Source organism: Eublepharis macularius, chromosome 6, assembly GCF_028583425.1.
Source record: "Eublepharis macularius isolate TG4126 chromosome 6, MPM_Emac_v1.0, whole genome shotgun sequence".
Taxonomy (NCBI): domain Eukaryota; kingdom Metazoa; phylum Chordata; class Lepidosauria; order Squamata; family Eublepharidae; genus Eublepharis; species Eublepharis macularius.
In genome coordinates, this window is record NC_072795.1 from 137,029,122 (window position 1) to 137,047,723 (window position 18,602).

The following is an 18,602-nucleotide window of genomic DNA, read 5'->3' on the forward strand; positions in this document are numbered from 1 at the left end:
AAGGAGGGACAATTTGTGAAGTTTCAGATGGAGTGAGTTATTTCATATATAAAGGTCTGTGTGCAAATGATGGGGCTATTGGGAGAGTCTGTGTTGCATGTCTGCTTGAGGAATGGTATTGAGGAAGTGCTTGGATACCTAAACCGACTGCGGATGCAATGGCCAAGGCGATCAGAGCTTCATTCTGCATTATGACATGCTCACTTGTTGCCATGGAAACCAGGTGCTTCACTCCTTGAGCCTCTTGAATGGCTTTGACAACTTCCTGTTTGCAGAACAAGAGGGAATGGACAATCTTAATGGAAAGCTTGCAGAACACAAACGGTTATTACTGTTGACACTGGTTAGGTGAAAAGGTCTCCTTGCATGCTCAGAGAAGCGGACGGGAATGCTGCCCTTGAAACGACAGCAACTCTGGCTTTTCCTCTGCTTCCCCCCACCCCAACAACTGGCAGTTGAGCTGTTCTCAAATGTTTTTGCCTCTGAACTGAACATCCAAAGGTCCATTCTCCCTGGTTCTGGAGCACAAGGGTGGGCTTTTAGCGTGTGCTTTTGGGTGTGCGTTTCACTTTTGGGAACTTGACTACAGCTCGGCTAAATCTGGTCTTAAGAAATCTACATTGGCTGTCCTCAGCTGTAACCTGGAAGCAAGACAGAATGTGTGGAGGGAGCCATGGCTTACTGTCTGTCCACTTGGGGGCCTGACCCCTTCACCTGAAAACTGTTTATTGGACTCATGTCGAATAAAAAAACTGTTCTACTCTAAGGGTACTAAGGTTACTAATAGTAGGGGGTGGTATCTGTGAATTGTGTTCTGGGAACGGAGAAAGAGGCCTCATTCAACTCTGCCATGGAAGGCAGCACGGATGCTGGGCTGCAGCCATCTACTCAAAATTCTCATCCAACCCATACGTGAGATCGACTGTGACGTAAGAGCGATGCCAGCAGTCGGTTCGCTTCTCCGCAGACTCCTGTGTGGTCCTTTGAATCACACCACTGCACCAGTCTGTTTAGCAATACGGGATCTTGGCCCATTTCTTCTGCCGCATCAGCTGAAAAAGACAAAGATTGGAGTATGTTTTGCATGGCCTCCGAGTTGCCATGGCTGCCCCCTTTTGTGCTGATTGTGGGTGATAGCATCCTTCGGTAAGTCTTTTTTATTCCCTGCTCAGTTATACATACATGGTAACAGCCATCTGTGTACACATCCTCATCCTGTCAATTCGTGGCTGTGATCCCAAGAGGGTGGAACTATAGGGGATAAGATTCTGGGGCCAGGGCAGCCGTGGACCTGGGCAAGTCATATGCTTTGTTTTCCTATGGGTTAGATCTAGGTAGTGTGAAGGGGGTATCCAGGGATGATCATGATAACATCAGAAGAGCACTGCTAGATCTAGCATTCTGTTTTACACAGTGGTCAAACAGTTACTCTGAATAACCAACAAACAGGGCATAGAAGCAATGCCTGTCTCTATGTTGCCTCCCAGGCAATTTACTGCCTCTGGATATGGAATTTCCCTTTACTCTCCATGACTAGTAGCCACTGATGGACTTATCCTCAATGAGTCTGTCTAACCCTGCCTTAAAATCATCTCTATCTGGGAACATCACCTCATCTGTTGACAGTGAATTCTACAAACAACAACAACATTCAATTTATATACCGCCCTTCAGGATGATATAACACCCACTCAGAGCAGTTTACAAAGTATGTCATTATTATCCCCACAACAATAATCACCCTGTGAGGTGGGTGGGGCTGAGAGAGCTAGAAGCTGTGACTGACCCAAGGTCACCCAGCTGGCTTCAAGTGGAGGAGTGGGGAATCAAACCCGGCTCTCCAGATTAGAGTCCTGCCACTCTTAACCACTACACCAAACTGGCTCCTAAATGAATTACTCTATATGTTTGTTTGAGGACATCCAGTGGTTCACCACAGCCTTGTGGATAACTGCACTGCTGCAGCATCAACATAACATGGAATTCATGTCATCTCAAATACAGCACTTTCAGTGGAAGCAATGCACTAGGGGTGTGCACTCAGAAAATTTTCATTTCCATTTCGAATCAGGGGCTTCTAAATGAACTATTTACGGTTACTGAGATTTTTCCCGGTGGGGTGTTGCCAGTTCAGCTCAAATGTTTATTTCCCCCCCATTATCACGAGTTTCAGACCCATTAGTTGCAATGAGGCCTTTTGGGTCAGCTGTTTTTGCCCTTAATGGCACTAAAAGCACACAGTACTCTAAACCATCCACCCACCAAGTTTGAGCACTCACAACAATGGGGGTTCAGTGTTTACAGACCCTGAAGAATGCTTGGAGAAGGCATCAAGGCAAGGGTTAGCTGCGCATGCTCGCGCAGTTCTTTCAAGGGGGGGTGGGGTCCTGCCAGCACGCTCCTCTTGCTCCTCTAAATGCACTCGGCAGCCAAAGGGAGTCGAGTGCGCTGACGGTGGCAAGAGGGACAAGGAGCCTATCGCCGCTGCCAGCTCCCTCTAACAGCTGCTGGCGCAATCTGCTCCCTTTTGCTGTCGCCCGCACGCTCAGCTCCCTCTGGCTTTGGAGTGCTTTTAGAGGAGCAAGGGGAGCCAGCAGTGGTGAGAGGGAGCCGAGTGGACTAGACAAGATGCCTAGAGAAAGAACCTCCGCCAGGGAGAAGAAGGATTCTCTCCCTCTTCTCCCTGGCAGAGGTTCTTTCTCTCTACACTTCCTGTGGAACCTTGCGGGAAACTGACGCGTATTCTCCATGCGTCAGGCATCTCTTCTGTTTTGGCTCTATGACTGAAATCTTCCAGGGCTTTTATGAAGTTCGATTGATCAAACAGACCAGTTGCTCCCCACCCAGCGGCACTTTTTCTCACAGTGATGGCTGTCCCTGATGTGGGTGAGGGAGAACAGACGGGTGCCACGGTGCTGGATTTAGTGCATCTCTCTGGCCAACCTGTGTCTTCCCTCCAGGAGATCTCCATGTCAACCCAGTCCAGTACCTTTCCTTACGATGTTTTCAGGCAACAATTCCCCCATTTATTTGCATAAAAGGATCCTTTGCACTTGTGGAGGATTTCTCAGTTTCCGTTCTTAAGTTAACTGTGAAGAAAGAGAAGGAGCTGCCGGCGGAAGCAAGCAGAATCGATGCAGTGGGATCTGACTCATCTCCATCCTCCGGCTCTGATCTTTGAACTCTGAAACTGAAAAGCCCAGAAAGAGAGCAGAACTCTTTCCGGGCTTCAAAATTTAAAGTGAAAGGCAACTCCAATCTGAAGGCCTTATTCACAACGTCAGATCTATTGTCACAGCAGACCAGTCGGTGAGTCCTGCAGAAGGCACTTAACTTGATGCGCTCGGCCTCTGGGCATCTGGTGTTCTTTGAAAGTTCTTAATGTTACTTTGTTTTTTGACCCCAAAATAGATGATAATTTTGCTTATCGTGCTCCTTTGCTTTGGGCCCTTGGCCTTTTTCTCTATCTTAACGACAGGGTCGTTCACAGCACACCCCAAACATGATAGAGCCCTTTGACTGATAAATGTTGGCTGCTGCCATCAACATGGGAGTTAAATTGGGAGGAGTGGTTGTTGGGGGTTTTTTTGCTTGTGGGAAGTTGAGATTCACGTTCTAGCAGTATATGAAGAAGTGAGCTGCGACTCAAGGAAGCTCATGCCCTACCACAAAGTTTGTTAGTCTTACAGGTGCTACTGGATGCTTGCCGTTTTCTAGAGTCAAACGGAACTTGAGCAAGCTCGGTTTGTACAAGAACAGCTAGCTTCAGGATTGTACAGGTATGCAGACATGAGAATGGTTCCATAGATAGATCTTTTCTTTAACTGGTGCTGTTGAAAAGTTGTTGACACTGAAGGTTCAGACTTCTGTCCTTAAAAAAAGTAAAAGGAACCTGCCTTTCTAAATTCCACAGACACCCCATGATTGTCACAGTAATGAATTCACACTAGATAATGCAATCAGCTAATTTAGCAGGGACTTGTTAGTAGACACATGTTCACAGGAGTGTATTGTGCCGAGTTAATTAAGGTCAATGTCGGCTCACGGGTAAATAGAACAGCCGGCAATTAAGTAGGAGGTTCCTGAGCTTGCGGGCCACGGAAGGGTAAATCTGAAACAGGGTTTTTCCCGCTTTGTGCTAAGTGAAGTAACTATAAATTTTAAAAGCTGGTGCTGGTGGGCAGGAATCCAAGCATCATAAACAAATGTGTTGTCCAAGAAGAAGCTGGTTTCTCTTAGCCACCATTTGTACTCTATTGTGGGTGTAGCAATTAGAGTGCAGGATTAGGGCCTGGGAGATCCCTGTCAGCCGTGGAAAGTTGTTGGGGGACCATGGGCCTCTCTCTCTCTCTCTAGCCTAACCCACCTCGCTGAGTTGTTAAGAAGACAAAATAGAAGGCAGGCTGAGGTTGCAAGTCCCCGTGGTTCTTCACTGGGAAGAAAAGCAGGGTAGAGACTTCTAAATAAATGAATTGGCTCTGGAAAGGAGAGACCCCTTCTCTCACCTCTTTTTTATACCCACTCCACGCTTCCTCTTCATAGACACACAAAGGAGCGATTCTGTCACACTCCCCTTCTTCCAGGTTTCATGCCAGGGACCGTGTCTGCTAGAGCAACCGGAACTAGAAGCAGGGCTCTTTGGGTCCGTGTTCCATGGCCGCTTTACAGCAAGCCGTTTGCTGTATCAGAGAAAAGGCGGGAGCTGATGATTTTTCCTTTGAAGATCTGGTATGGCTCCATTACTCAGGCAGTCCACTGGTTCCATCGGTCTGTTATTAATACTTCTGGGCTGGGTCTGCATTGTTTTCAGTCCATCTTGGCCTGACTTCCAAGTTTTTTGTGTCCCACTCCTGGCTTTCCAGCCAGTTTCTATATGTCTCTTGTAGTGATAGAACTTACGTTTTTAAGATGTTCCCCTTATTACTCTAATGTGTTGAGGACTGTTAATTTTAAGACCTCCCCTAAGGTCTCGTGTTCTAGTAGTCAGCTGTTTGAGCTACTCTCTCATCCCTCATTTGGGAATCCTGAACATTCCCTCTCTGCCTGCTCAGCTGCCCAATCCTGCACAGGCCTTCCACAAGACCAGGCTAGGTAGGGTTGCCAGGTCGCCTTACCCTCCTGGTGGGAGAGTGAGAACCCAGCACTTACTTTTCTGCTGCTCCGTGCATACCCCTCATGCACATGTGCATGGGCTCAAACCGACGTGATGATGTCACTTCCAGGAAATGGTGTCATCACACAAGGATGGGAGCGCATGCACTTTTCGCAGCAGGCCAATTTGGCCCCCAAATGGGCCCAATTCAGCCCATTTGTGATCCAAATCGGCCTGTTTGGAGTCCAATTTGGCCCATTTGGGGTCCAACTTGGCCTGCTGTGAAGTGTATACAAGCTCTTGGGGTGGCATGATGATGTCAGTGATGTTGTCACATGGGCCTGGGAGCACACTGGGAGGCCTGCTCCCCGGTTCTCTCCCTACTGGCCAGGTAAGTGGTGGCGGGAGGTGAAAGGTGGGAGCATGGGATCCCCCACTGGGGGAATAGGATCCCTATGGCTAGGGTTGCTATATCACCTCATTGACATTGATTGAGGGAATGCCTTCCCCACAAGACAGCAAATCCTTCTATATAAAAGGCTAACCATGTTCCGGATAACTCACTTCCTACCCTGGTGCACCTCCAGAAGGCGCTGCCATGGAGGGACGCCCAGAAGAGGCAGCCTATTCCTCCGACAACTTGCCACGGCAGGAAGCCCAGACCGGGATCAGGCACAGAACAGGCAGCAATGCCCGCCCCCACCTTCACCCAGATCAGCAGCAGAGCAGGTGGCAATGCCCGCTCCCCAACTTTACCCAACTGGGATCAGGTGTGGAGCAGGTGGCAATGGCCACCCTCCACCATCACCCAGCTGAGATCAGGAGCAGAGCTGGTGGCAATGCCTGCTCCCTGCCATCACCTGGCTGGGATCAGGCACCGAGCAGGAGGCAATGCCCGCTCCCCCTTCACCCACAGGGATCAGGAGTGGAGCAGAGGGCAAGGCCCAACCCCCACCTTCACCCAGCAGGATGAGGTGCAGAGCAGGAGGCAATGCCTTCCCCCACTTCATCCACCCAGGATCAGGAGTGGAGCAGGAGGCAATGTCCACCTCCCCTTCACTCTGCTGGAATTATGTGTAGAGCAAGTTGCAATTCCTGCCCCTCCTTCAACTGGCCAGGAGCAGGCATGGAGCAGCTGGCAATGCCCATCCCCTTCCCCCAGCTGGGCTCAGGAGCGGAGCAGGAGGCAATTCCCACCCACCTCACCCAGCTGGGATCAGGAGCAGAGCAGGTGGCAATGCCCACCACCCAGCCGGTTTGAGGTGCGGAGCAGAATGCAATGCCCGCCCACCCCTTCACCCACCCAGGATCAGGAGAGGAGCAAGAGGCAATGCCTGCTACCCCTTCACCCTTCTGGAATCAGACATGGAGCAGGTTGCAATGCCTACCCCCCTTCACCCAGCCAGGATCGGGCACAGAGGGGGTGGCAATGCTTGCCCCCCTTCACCTGGCTGAGATCAGAAGCGGAGCAGGAGGCAATGCCCACCCCCACTTCGCCCAGCTGGGATCAGATGCGGAGCAGGCGGCAATGCTCACCCTCCCTTCACACACCCAGAATCAGGAGTGGGGCAGGTGCCAATGCCTGTCCCCCCCTTCACCCTTCCAGAATCACGCATGGAGCAGGTTTCAATGCCTGCCCCCTCCCCCTGCCAGGATCAAAAGTGAAGCAGGTGGCAATGCCCGCCCCTCTCTTCACCCAGCTGGGATCAGGAGTGGAGCACGTGTCAATGTCTGCTCCCCACCTTCTTCTGGCCAGGATCAGTGATGGTGAATGCCTGCCCTCCCTCCCCTTTCTAGATCCCGGTGTATTTTTTCCCACAACGGACTTTGTTACTAGTTTTTTAACATTCTTTTCCACCCTTCGCATTTCTCATTTGCATTGCCTGTCCTGAAGTAGCATCTGAAGCAATGTGCAGTTTGTAAACAGGCAACAGTAGTCTCATTTAATAGAATCGGTTGCAGTCACTGTTGAACAAATACAACCCCAATATGTTCAGTTACACAACATTGACTATCTGAGTAGGCTGTCAGAAGGGAATGGAAGAGAAGCAGAGGAAATCTACATTTTGTTTTTATCTGGCTCTTCCTCCAAGAAACCCGGTAGGGCCCATGTGGTACCCCATCTCTATTTTTATCACAACAGCCCTGAACAAGAGATTGGCCAGCTCGACTTGCATGGTGGTGTAGAGAGCTGAACCAGGCCTCCCTAGCCCAACATTTACCATTACAGTATGATGGTATTTTATGGCTGTTTTCACACATCGTTAACATTGCGCAAAATTGCACAACACTCACGGAATGCTAGCATCTTTATGGTGTGATTTCTGATGTCATCGTGCCACAAAAACGAAATCATGACGAAGTGACGTCAGAAATCATGCCACGAAGACGCCACCATTTCGTGAGTGTTGTGCAATGTTGCGTGACATTAAAGATGTGTGAAAATGACCTAAGTTCGGATCACAGATAAGAGGCAGCCAGGCCTGAAGTCTGGCCCCGTGCCTTGAAAGCAAATAAGGAATTTGCAATTTTCATTAAAGAGATGCTACAAGTCCTGTTAACAGGTACAGCCCAATTCTATGCATATTTAATCAAATGATGTCCCAGGGGAATTCCTCCAAGATTTGTACACAGCACAGCAAGACAACAAAGCCCCCTCAGCATGTGCGGGCATTAATATTTACAGCATTGGGCACTAAGGTATACGTTCCCCTCTCAGAGATTTAACTTCTAGAAATCCAGGGAAGGGGGCTGAAAACCAAACACCAGGAAGGAGCCGACCGGTGTGCACAGAAACAATATTTTGCAAGAGAATTGTTGATGTTCTTTCAAAAGGCAAAGCAGAGCCATTGCTTTACCAGGGAGAGGTATCAGAAAATTGGGGCCGTTCCTGCTCTATGGGGACTCTTGGATATGTCATCTCTCTCTTAAGGAACCATTTGGCAGGTATACCACCACTTGTATTATCTAAGAGAATATCATAGTCAAGTCTGCTTTCCCCCCACAACTATGTGAGAAACCATCATTTGAAAACCTATATCTAGTGCTTTTGCTGTGAGTAATCTTACTGAAAAATCTTGCAAGGTGGAGTAAACGAAGTTTTGTATAGCTGGGGCCTTTTAGCTCCCCCCCCCCGGGGGCCAATTATGGGTTGCTGCCTGTGATGGGGGGCGGGGGGAGGGTGCCTTTTATTGCTTTTAGCATTTGGCTGGTTGCAAAGAGCTGCATCCTGAGTCCGATCCAAGAGAATGAGGAAAACTGAAATGTCAGCATTTGTCATGGGCCGTCATATTGCCTCCTCATCAGACAAAGAGATTGAGGTCTCAGGTGAAGAGGGGGCTGACAGGACCACAGATGGAGGCAGGACCACAGGTGGAGGCAGTCCATACCACCTGGCCTTCTGACTTAAACTTGGACCTGGAACCCCCACCCCAGAACAGGCCCTGAAGTGTGTCCCCAACTGACCCTTCAAGCTACACAAAGCCAAGAACCAGTCCAGCCCCACTGGAGTACTTGCTGCTGTGACCAGGCACAGCATCTTTAAGAGCTGGTCGTCTACTGTGGGGAGGGTGGGTCTTGCATAGCCACCCCCATGCAGTAGTACTTAAGACCTCTGTTCACTTGCAGCTGGGGCTGCTAAGTTGGGGCCCGGAGGTCTCCCAGAATTATAAGTCATGTCCAGGCTAGGACTGGGTTATGCTTTCCAATCAATCACTTTTATAAAGCTCGCCACCTATTGCATGAAGTGGCTCTAGATCCACCACGGACCTGGCTACAAAACACGGCAGGCAGAGTATGGAGCAGCCTGGCTATGCACCCCACTTTCCTGCTGCACCCCCTGAAAAGCTGTTCTCGTGGCATGGGCTGGCGCTGGGGAGGACTGCAATGGGAACAGGGAATCAGTATAAGTCAGGTGTCCCTGACTTATGTGCACAAAAGCACCTTCTGCTCAAGCTGTTGGGACTAAGTCGTTGTCTTCTGCTTGACAAAGGCTCTGTTCAGATACAGTGTGAAACCTATGGCAAGTTTCAAAATCAAGATGCAAATCACTAATAATCATTCAAATTAGGAGTCCCCAGTGGGTGTCATGGTACCCACCAAGTGTTTTTAGAAAGTGGGTGAGGTTGGGTGGGCCTTTTGTCCATTAGGGCTTCTGATTGGCTGGGCAGATGTTTAAAAAGTTGCATCAGTGGCAGCTGCCACCACAACACCAGGATCTTCACTGTGTGACTGAAAGTAAGCTATGTGAATATAAGAAAATATTTTTGAACAATGTGTGCATTAAACAATGTATTCTGTCAAAATGTGGAAAAGTTTCTATTAGAGTTATGCACAAGCTCACTCCTTGAAATCTTGTGGTTGGCTCTACCTCCTTTAGCAGCCATTTTGTGGTTGTACCCACCAGTAGACATGGGCATGAATTGAAATACGAAGCAAATTTCAGCACGAAATGGCCCGTTTTGTGTGTCACGAAACAGCGTTTTGTGGGGCCGGTATCACGAAATTCACAACTTTTAGGCCTGTTTTGTTCACTTCATGAACGATTTGTAATTTCAGATAGGCTGGCACCGATCCATTGATTCCCTAGGCAACAATGGAAACTCCAATCATAGCCCACTTACTCTTGATTGGCAGCTCTTCTAGCCATCTGGAGAGCTTCCATTCTGCCCTATACAGCCAGGAGCAGGGGGTTAATCCCCCAGGCAACCAGGGAGGCGGGCCTTCTGTAGCCATGGACACACCAATCTCACTCCTCCAAACCCTGTTAGGCAGGTCTGTCTGCCAACCACAGACCTCCTGTTCTGTTCTATGTCAGCGTTTTTTATAAAAGGCATGGAGGGACAGAAGGGAGCTGGTCTGGAGCATCAACCACCTCCTGGGCCCGCGAGGAGGGGGCAGCCAACAACAAAACCCACATGCTGGAAGTCATGGGCGCCCCTTAGGGCACATCTCAGGATGAATGGCAAGGTTTTGGAGAAATATCCAGCTCCTCCAGTCCACATCCCAAACTCTTTGGACTGTCCCTGCCTGAGTCCACCCCTCACTCCATCTTCCTGGCCCAGCTCCACACCACGGCCAGTAATCCTTCGTCCTCCTCCTGACCCAGCAAGTCCTGTTCCCCGTCTCAGTCAAGCACTCTGGCAGCACTTGCCTCCCGGTCAACATATTGCAATCTTGGCCAAACTGGGAGGGAGGGTGGAGGAGAACCTGCTGAAATCTTCCTGCGAGTTTGGCATCTCTGGGTGAAGCCGGTTCCCGGTTCCTTATTTACAGTTCCTAGTTCCTTATTTGCAAATCCAACCACAAATGTTGAGGATAAATTAAAAGCCCTGTTCCCAAAACAAAGCTTAGAGCAGCGCATGTCATGTACTTCCACATTCCCACCCCCTGGGGGGATCTGTGCTGCTTCTTGCTCCAAAGCCCAGTTCTTGCGCTAACTGCTCCAGAGCAGGGTGCTGGCAAGACAAATGCACAGGCAAAAGGAGGGAAAGCTGCACCCCAGAACAAAAGCTGCATCCTGGAAGTGACGTCACGGCACCCATAACACCAGTGTTCTTTAAAAAAATGTCTCCTGCTGCCACTCAGAGCTGAAGTGGGCAACACGGGTTGCCAGCTGAGGCCGTCCCACCATAGGGGGAATATCTGGCACCCCTACCTAACCTTATAGACCAGTGGTCAGTATAAGGCACTTCATGTGTTAATGCGCATTCAACTTGAGCCAGCCACACACATAAGAGCATTTATTTCAGGATCATGTGTCGTTGTCATTCTCTTCCTTTCAGAAGGCTGCAAACAAATCCTAAAGAGAGGAGCAGCTTGAATGCTCCTGGCATGTTCCTACCTTGACCGTCGATCAACATTCTCAGTGTCCCAAGGAGCTTGAATTGAACAGGTGGCACCTCTGACCTCAAAAGCATCTGGATCCGCTTGCCGACCCCTTCATCCAGCATCTGGACCTTGTTAGCCACTGGAAAAGAGCATGAGAAGGCAGGTGTTACAATCGGTGCATTTAATACTCGAATGGCAAGTTGTGACACTGTACAGCCAGTTTGGTGTAGTGGTTAAGAGTGCGGGACTCTAATCTGGAGAACCGAGTTTGATTCCCCACTCCTCCACTTGAAGCCACCTGGGGGACCTTGGGCTAGTCACAGCTCTCTCAGAGCTCTCTCAGCCCCACCCACCTCACAGGGTGTTTTGTTGTGGGGATAATAATGGCATACTTTGTAAACTGCTCTGAGTGGATGTTAAGTCATCCGGAAGGGCAGTATATAAATCGAATGTTGTTGTTGTTGTTGTTGTTGTTGTTGTTATTACTGATGACCCCCTCCAAAAAAGCCCAACCAAAGCAAGGCACAATCGGTATACAGAACAGCTGTGACAGCAAGCAAAATTGTTTGATGTATTGTCGAAGGCTTTCACGGCCGGAGAACGATGGTTGTTGTGGGTTTTCCGGGCTGTATTGCCATGGTCTTGGCATTGTAGTTCCTGACGTTTCGCCAGCAGCTGTGGCTGGCATCTTCAGAGGTGTAGCACCAAAAGACAGAGATCTCTCAGTGTCCAAAATTGTTTGGTTTGTCATTCTAAAGCCATGGGAAACTATTTCGCTGTGCGTCTTCATGTTTTAGTGTTTGTTTCAAGGACTTGGTGTGTTCAGAAGTATCTGAATTCTAACATTGACATCAATTACTTAGAGTCTCTCTACACGATTCTATTTACAAGGATGCTCAAGTGTAGGGATATGTGATGTTAGCCAGGAAGTGTAGTTTCACCTCTCTACACTAGGGTAGTTTTAAAAGACAGAGCCGGCAGAGATCGCTCCTCAGAGGTGAAGATGAAATTAACAAACCCTCTCTCTTTCTCTCCCCCCTTTTCTCTCTCCCCCACCCTTTCCCTTCCTCCTGCAACACCCGCCAAAGGTGGAGCTTCGTCACAGCGCATTGCAAGGCATCAGAAGCCTCAATTTGCAACTTTGCATCTTGGCCGGACCTTTGGAGCAGCTCAAAAGAAAGGGGGGTGGCAAGTGAGAGAGAAAGCGAGTGAGAGAGAAAGAGCAGGGCTTTTTTTCAGCAGGAACGCGGGGGAACGGAGTTCCGGAACCTCTTGAAAATGGTCACATGGCCGGTGGCCCCGCCCCCTGATCTCCAGACAGAGGGGAGTTGAGATTGCCCTCCGCGCCGTTTGGCAGCGCAGAGGGCAATCTCAACTCCCCTCTGTCTGAAGATCAGGGGGCGGGGCCACCGGCCATGTGACCGTTTTCTCCGAGGGCAACCCACTGCGTTCCACCACCTCCTTTCCCGGAAAAAAAGCCCTGAGAAAGAGTAAGAGCCTTTCTCAGTGCCACAGCACCTGCCTAGATCCACTGTGCTGGGGAGGCAGCGAAGAGGCCTATGCATCTAGCCAAGGGCTTGCCACAGCCTCACGGCCAGCAAAGCTCTCTCTCTCTCTCTCTCTCTCTCTCTCTCTCTCTCTCTCTCTCTGTCTTCTGGACACAGCCGGCAGAGATTGTTCCTCAGAGGGTTTGTTAATTCTGTCTCCACCTCGGAAGAGCGATCTTTTAAAACTATGCTTCCCAGCTAACATTGCATCTCCCTAAACTTGAGCATCCTTGTGGAAGAAGTCTCGTGTAGAGAGACTCTTGGGGTGCTTAGGAATACAGGTGGAAAACTTGACTTTAATTCATGCTCTCTTCATCACTGAAAATCACTTCAGACTGTTTTCGTTAGCCTGCCTTAATAGGGTACGTGGCAGACCCGGTGTTTGAACATCCCGGCATACTGCTACTATTACTAATATATATTATTTATATAGCCTATTTTCAAACGAGTGCCAGCACCGTGTAGTGGTTCTGGTCTCTGACTACGATCTGGGAGGCCTGGAAGCCTTCTGGGCGCCCTCGTGCCAGCCGTTCTCTCTCAGCCGAACCTATCTTACAAGGCTGTTGTTAGGATAAAATGAGGAGTGGAGAACCGTGTTGTAAGCTGCTCTATATCCCCATTTAGGAAGAAAAGTGGATACAAATATCTAAACATTTTCGTAGAGACGAGTGGACAAAGCACTTCAAATATCTTATCTTGGTAATCCTTTAATTTGGTGAACCTTATAACACCCAAGCCTTACGTGGCTTGGGACTGGGATATCTGATGGACCGTCTTCTCCCATATGTTCCTGCCTGGGAGTTAAAGATCACAGGGCCGGGCCCTTTCGACGGTCCCATCCGCTAAAGAAGCTCACTCGGTGTGTACATGATAGAGGGGGGGTTTGGGGGTGGCATTCCTATGAGGGGCATTCCTGGGGAGGTGTGCCCGGCCCCCTCATTGCCAATCTTCAGGAGGCAGCTTACAACATTTTCTTAGAACAGTATTTAATTAACTTTGCTTTTACGTGTATTGGCAGTCATAAACTATGTCTCTAAACTTTGTTTTATTCGTTTTATTATTTATATTGTAAGATGACTTGAGTTCCTGAAAAGTAGAAAGGCAGCTAATAAATGTTTTAATTAAATACATTTTAAGGTAGGCCAGTATTGTTATTGAGGCAGAGAGAATATCAGCTTGCCTAAAGCCTCACCTAAGGGGTTCACAGAGTCGGAAGGGGCCACACAGACCATCTAGTCCTACCCCCTGCCCAGTGCAGGATCAGCCTAAAGCATCCCTGACCAATATTCATCCAGCCTCTTCTTGAAAACTGCCAGTGAGGGGGAGCTCACCACCTCCCTAGGCAGCTGATTCCACTTTTGAACTACTCTGACCGTGAAAAAGTTCTTCCTAATATCCAGCCGGTACCTTTGTGCATGTAGTTTTAGCCCACTGCTTCGGGTCCTACCCTCTACTGCCAACTGTGACAGCTCCTTGCCCTCCTCCAAATGACAGCCTTTCAAATATTTAAAGAGGGCAATCATGTCCCCCCTCAAACTCCCCTCTGCATGAGCTGGACCTGGCACACCGGCCAGTCTGCAGACCCTCTGCGCAAATACACTGTTATTCCTGATCAATAGGCACGCCATGATCAGGGGAAACATCTTGGCCTTGGGTCTTTCTCGGCATGTCTCAACATGTTCTCTCATCCCTCACAGAAGCTACATAATATAATCACACAAGCTCACACTGTCTGCTATGCTTCACAGATAAGACGAAAAGCTGACCACAGCGTGTTTTGCTCAGTCGCCTGAAACTGTCTCAGATTGTAATGTAACTTTTACTTGCTGACTTATTTGGTCTTGCTCTCTTCCGGGACTTCCTGGAAAGTTTCTAATAAAGCCCTCGCCTCCAGAAGGGGGGTCAGACTTTGCATCCTGACTACGTCTCCTGTCGTTCCTTCGCTACACCCCTTCTCCAAACTAAACATTTTACCTCCTACGTGGGTTCACATAGGAGGTAAAATTCAAATGAGGGGGGATTCCTAGGTTTTGCTGTCACTGCACACCCAGTTCTTGATCAACAGTGTTGCCACATATGCTCCAGAAGATCATCTGAATGGAGCAGTATGATGGATGCCCTTTCTACCACATGCTTTTGCAACTGCTGTATAGATTTGTGTGTGTTATGTGCCGTCCAGTTGTCTCTAACATATGGCGACCCTATGAAGGAAAGACCTCCAAAATGTTCTATTGTTAACAGACTTGCTCAGATCCTGCCATCTGGAGGACGTGGCTTCTTTTATTGAGTCAAGCCATCTCGTTTTAGGTCTTCCTCTTTCCCTACTGCCCTCCACTTTTCCTAGCACTATTGTCTTTTCCAGGGAGTCTTGTCTTCTCATGATGTGACCAAAGTACAATAACTTTAGTTTTGTCAGTTTAGCTTCTAGGGAGAATTCAGGCTTGATTTGATCTAGTACCCACTTATTTGTCTTTTTGGTTGTCCATGGTATCCACAAAACTCTCCTCAAGCACCACATTTCAAATGAATCAATTTTCTTCCTGTCAGCTTTCTTCACAGTCCAACTTCCACATTCATACATATTAATGGGGAATACCATAGCGTGGATTATTTTGATCTTGGATCCCAGAGAGACATATTTATCTTTAGGGATCTTTTCTACTTCCCTCACAGCTGCTCCTCCAAGTCTCAATCTTCTTCTGATTTGTTTGCAGCCCCCACCCCCCTCCTTTTGGGGTGATGATTGAACCAAGGAATAGAAAATCTTGAACCATTTCAATTTCCTTGTTGTCAACTTTAAAATTGTGTAATTCCTCAGTAGTCATGACTTTTGTCTTCTTAATGTTACAGCTGTATACCTGTAAGTATAGATGACTGGGGAAGGCAATGGCAAACCACCTCGTAACAGACGTCACAATGCGACGTCCCCCCATGGGTCAGTAATGATGACTCGGTGCTTGCACAGGGGACTACTTTTACTTTTACCTTTAATGTTAAGCTGTAATCCTGCCTTGGCACTTTCTCCTTTAACCTTCATCAGTAGTTGTTTCAAGTCGTCACAATTTTTGCCAGTAACATGGTATCCTTTGTATATCTCAAACTGTTAATGTATGGATAGAAGTCTATAAATCCCCAGACGATCGTGCTGCTTTGCCCTCATGCACTGCTGAATCCAGGCTAAGCAATTAACTCCTCCATTTGCATGCCAGCTCCTTTGGGAACTAATTAGTCCTCTCCTTTCTCTTTCCGCTATCCAAAATGACACTCAATGCTGGGAAGTGATCCCATATCATCTAGGAAGATAAATACTATGCTGGTAACATTGGTGAGAAAAAACAAAGGTGAGGTAGAAGTTGTGCTAAAGTATGGTCAGAAGGACAAGCATCCCTTCTCCCCACCAGGGTCTGCTGTGTAAATAATAGATCATGTTTGGTTTCAGGTACGGGCAGTTAGTCCAGGGGATGATCTTCCTTTCAGATGGAGATGGACAAGTCGCTTCCATGCCACCGGGCCAGTCTTGCCATCAAATGTTCTTAAGTAGAATCCTTTGAACCTGTTAGCTGCCTGTCATTGGCTCCACTTACCTTTCTCTGTCAAAGCAAACACAATATAGCCCCTTATTGGGCAGAGGGGCAACAGCCAATCCTATCTTCCAGTTTCATTGCTGAACAAGTCAGGAATACTTGTTCGAATGTTAATCGAATGTTATTATTACTTGGCTGCCCTTCCAGCTGTCTGAGGGCCAAGCTACAAGTGACGAATGACACTTGAACGACAAGTGTATTTCTCCCTGTTCACTTGCGCTCCACTCAATCCACTTGCCGTTCAAGTGTCATTCGTCACTTGTAGCTTGGCCCACAGTTTTAAGTGTCTATTAAGGTTTGCTACAACCTGACGAAGGTTTTGGACTCAACGTCCATGCTCCATCGTGCATGCTGGAACAAGCAGACCCTCTTATGACTCTGGATTAATCTGCTGGTGAAGGGAAGGGGCTGTGGCTAGGTGGAGGATAGGATTGCCAACTCCAGCTTGTAAAATTCCTGGAGATTCGGGGGCAGAGCCTGGGGAAGATGGAGTTTCAGGGGGGGAGGGGTATACTGTCATGGATTCTACCCTCTGAAGATGTCATTTTCTCTAGGGGAACCGATCTCTGGAGTCTGGAGATCAGTTGTAATTCTGGGGGCCGGCAATCCTAGTGGTAGAACATGTGCTTGATAAGCAGAAGGTTTGAAATCCAGTCCCTGGCGCCTCCAGTTCAAAGGATCAGACAGTACGCAATGTGAAAAATTTCTGCTTAAGAATCTGTAAAGCTAGGGATGCCAGTCTACCACCTGGCAACCCTGGGCGAGATTGGGGGAGGGGACAGGTGCAGTGGCATTGCACCAGCACGTGATTTCACTTTCTGAGAAAAAACAAGAAGTGACATCAGGGGGTGATGATCTAGGAAGCACGGAAACTCTATGGTTAAACCATAGTCTGGCAAATCTTATAAAGTCCCCTCTGACATCATGAGAGAGGTGATGTCACATGGTGTTAGTCTCACCCCATTTGCTCTGATTTTCCCCCAGCTGGCCTTTGAAGCATTAACAGGCAATGTGGAGAGGGGAGGATTTGGGGGGGGGGGTCTCCCACCATAGGAAGACATTTGGAACCCTTATGTAGAGCTTCTGCCAGTCAAAAGCGACAGTATATTGATCTTGATAGACCAAAGGTCTGTGTCACATCCCATCACCTGTCGGGACTGCCTGCTGGCCCTCCGCCATCCTGCCTCGCTACCCCCCCCCCCCCCTGGAACTCCACTGGGCCTCAGAAATAGGGGTGGAGGGAGCCTGGTTACTTACCAGCCCCCCTCAACCTTTCCAGGGAATGCTGCTTTTTCAATTGCCAGTCAACACTTCCCCAGCGTATCCTCCCGGCCCAGCTCTAGAGCCCTCTTTTAATTCTCTCCCCTCATTACTAACTCCACCCTAGGGTTGCCAGGTTCCCCTGGCAGGAGGGCGGAGACCTGGCTCTTACCTCCTGGCCCTTTAGCTGTGTGGTGACGTCACTTCTGGTGACATCACCACGCAGATGCGGGGGCGCACCCACTTCACAGCAAGCCAATTTGGGCCTCAAAGTGGTGAAGCGCAGGAGTGCTTCTGGGGTGGTGCAATGACGCTAGTGACATGGTTGCGCTGCCCCAGGAGTGCACCTGGGAGGCCCATTCCTGTGCTTTCCTCCCCCACCAGCCAGGTAAGTGAAGGCAGGGGGTGGAGGGTGAAAGCAGGGAAAGGCTGTGTGCTCTCTCCCCAAAGGGGCGGTGAAATTGACAGAGCCTTCAAGGAGGCAAAGATGAAATTAACAACCCCTCTGAGGAATGATCTCTGCCGGCTCTGTTTAGGGAGGTGAAATTGCAGAGCCTTCAGCTCTGTCTTTTTAAACTATGCTTCCCAGCTAACATTGCATCTCCCTACACTTGAGCATCCCCATATAAGATGTCCCATGTAGAGAGACTCTCCATGGGGAGACAATGATAGTTAAGACATTATTTCCTGTAGAATCACTGAAGTGTGCATGTGTGTGCGTGTGTGTGTGATATAAAATATAAATATAAAAATAGTCCTGCTAATTCTTAAAATTAAGAGCTACCCCTATGGAGCCGTTGCTGGTAACTGTGCCAGCTGAAAGTTCCACTTTTGTTCTGAATCATCCTTAGATGAAGATGAACTTATGCACAGTCTGACGATGCACACACAAAGCATCCAGGAAGTTTAGATGTGAACTCCGTGGGAGGGAGAAATCAACAGCCGTCCTTTTTGCTTCAAGGTCAACAAGCCACTTTTATGCCTGTTGAGGTATTACTCTTGTATCTTGAACATGCTTCATCATAAGAAAATGATAAGAGGGGGAAATAGAATGATCTCAGGTAATAATTAAAAGCAAATGTCCCTGCGGGGAAAATAGTCTACTGACAGCCAATTTCCTGACGCTGCCTTTGCTTTTTTTCTTGCCTAGGGCAGGTGCAGTGGGCAGGCACCCTTCACTGGCATCTTGATCATGCTGGGAAGCTGGCGGTTAATTAACTTGTTTGTAATTTCTTTGTGCTCAGTAGCAGAAAGTTCACACCGCAGGCCCTTGAGTGTGGTGGGAATTTC

The 18,602-nt window shown here is 48.7% G+C and overlaps 1 protein-coding gene across 1 annotated transcript in view; it reads right to left on the reverse strand.

Annotated features, from left to right (window-relative positions):
• The window catches only part of LOC129332385 (rap1 GTPase-GDP dissociation stimulator 1-like), a 52,127-nt gene that overhangs the window by 5,623 nt on the left and 27,902 nt on the right, over positions 1-18,602 (reverse strand). Inside the window, exons 9-11 of the mRNA XM_054983470.1 lie at positions 10,935-11,060; positions 913-1,052; positions 139-265 (exon numbers count right to left, since the gene is read on the reverse strand). Coding sequence (XP_054839445.1) covers positions 139-265; positions 913-1,052; positions 10,935-11,060 — 393 coding nt within the window. The remainder of the gene's footprint in view (positions 1-138; positions 266-912; positions 1,053-10,934; positions 11,061-18,602) is intronic.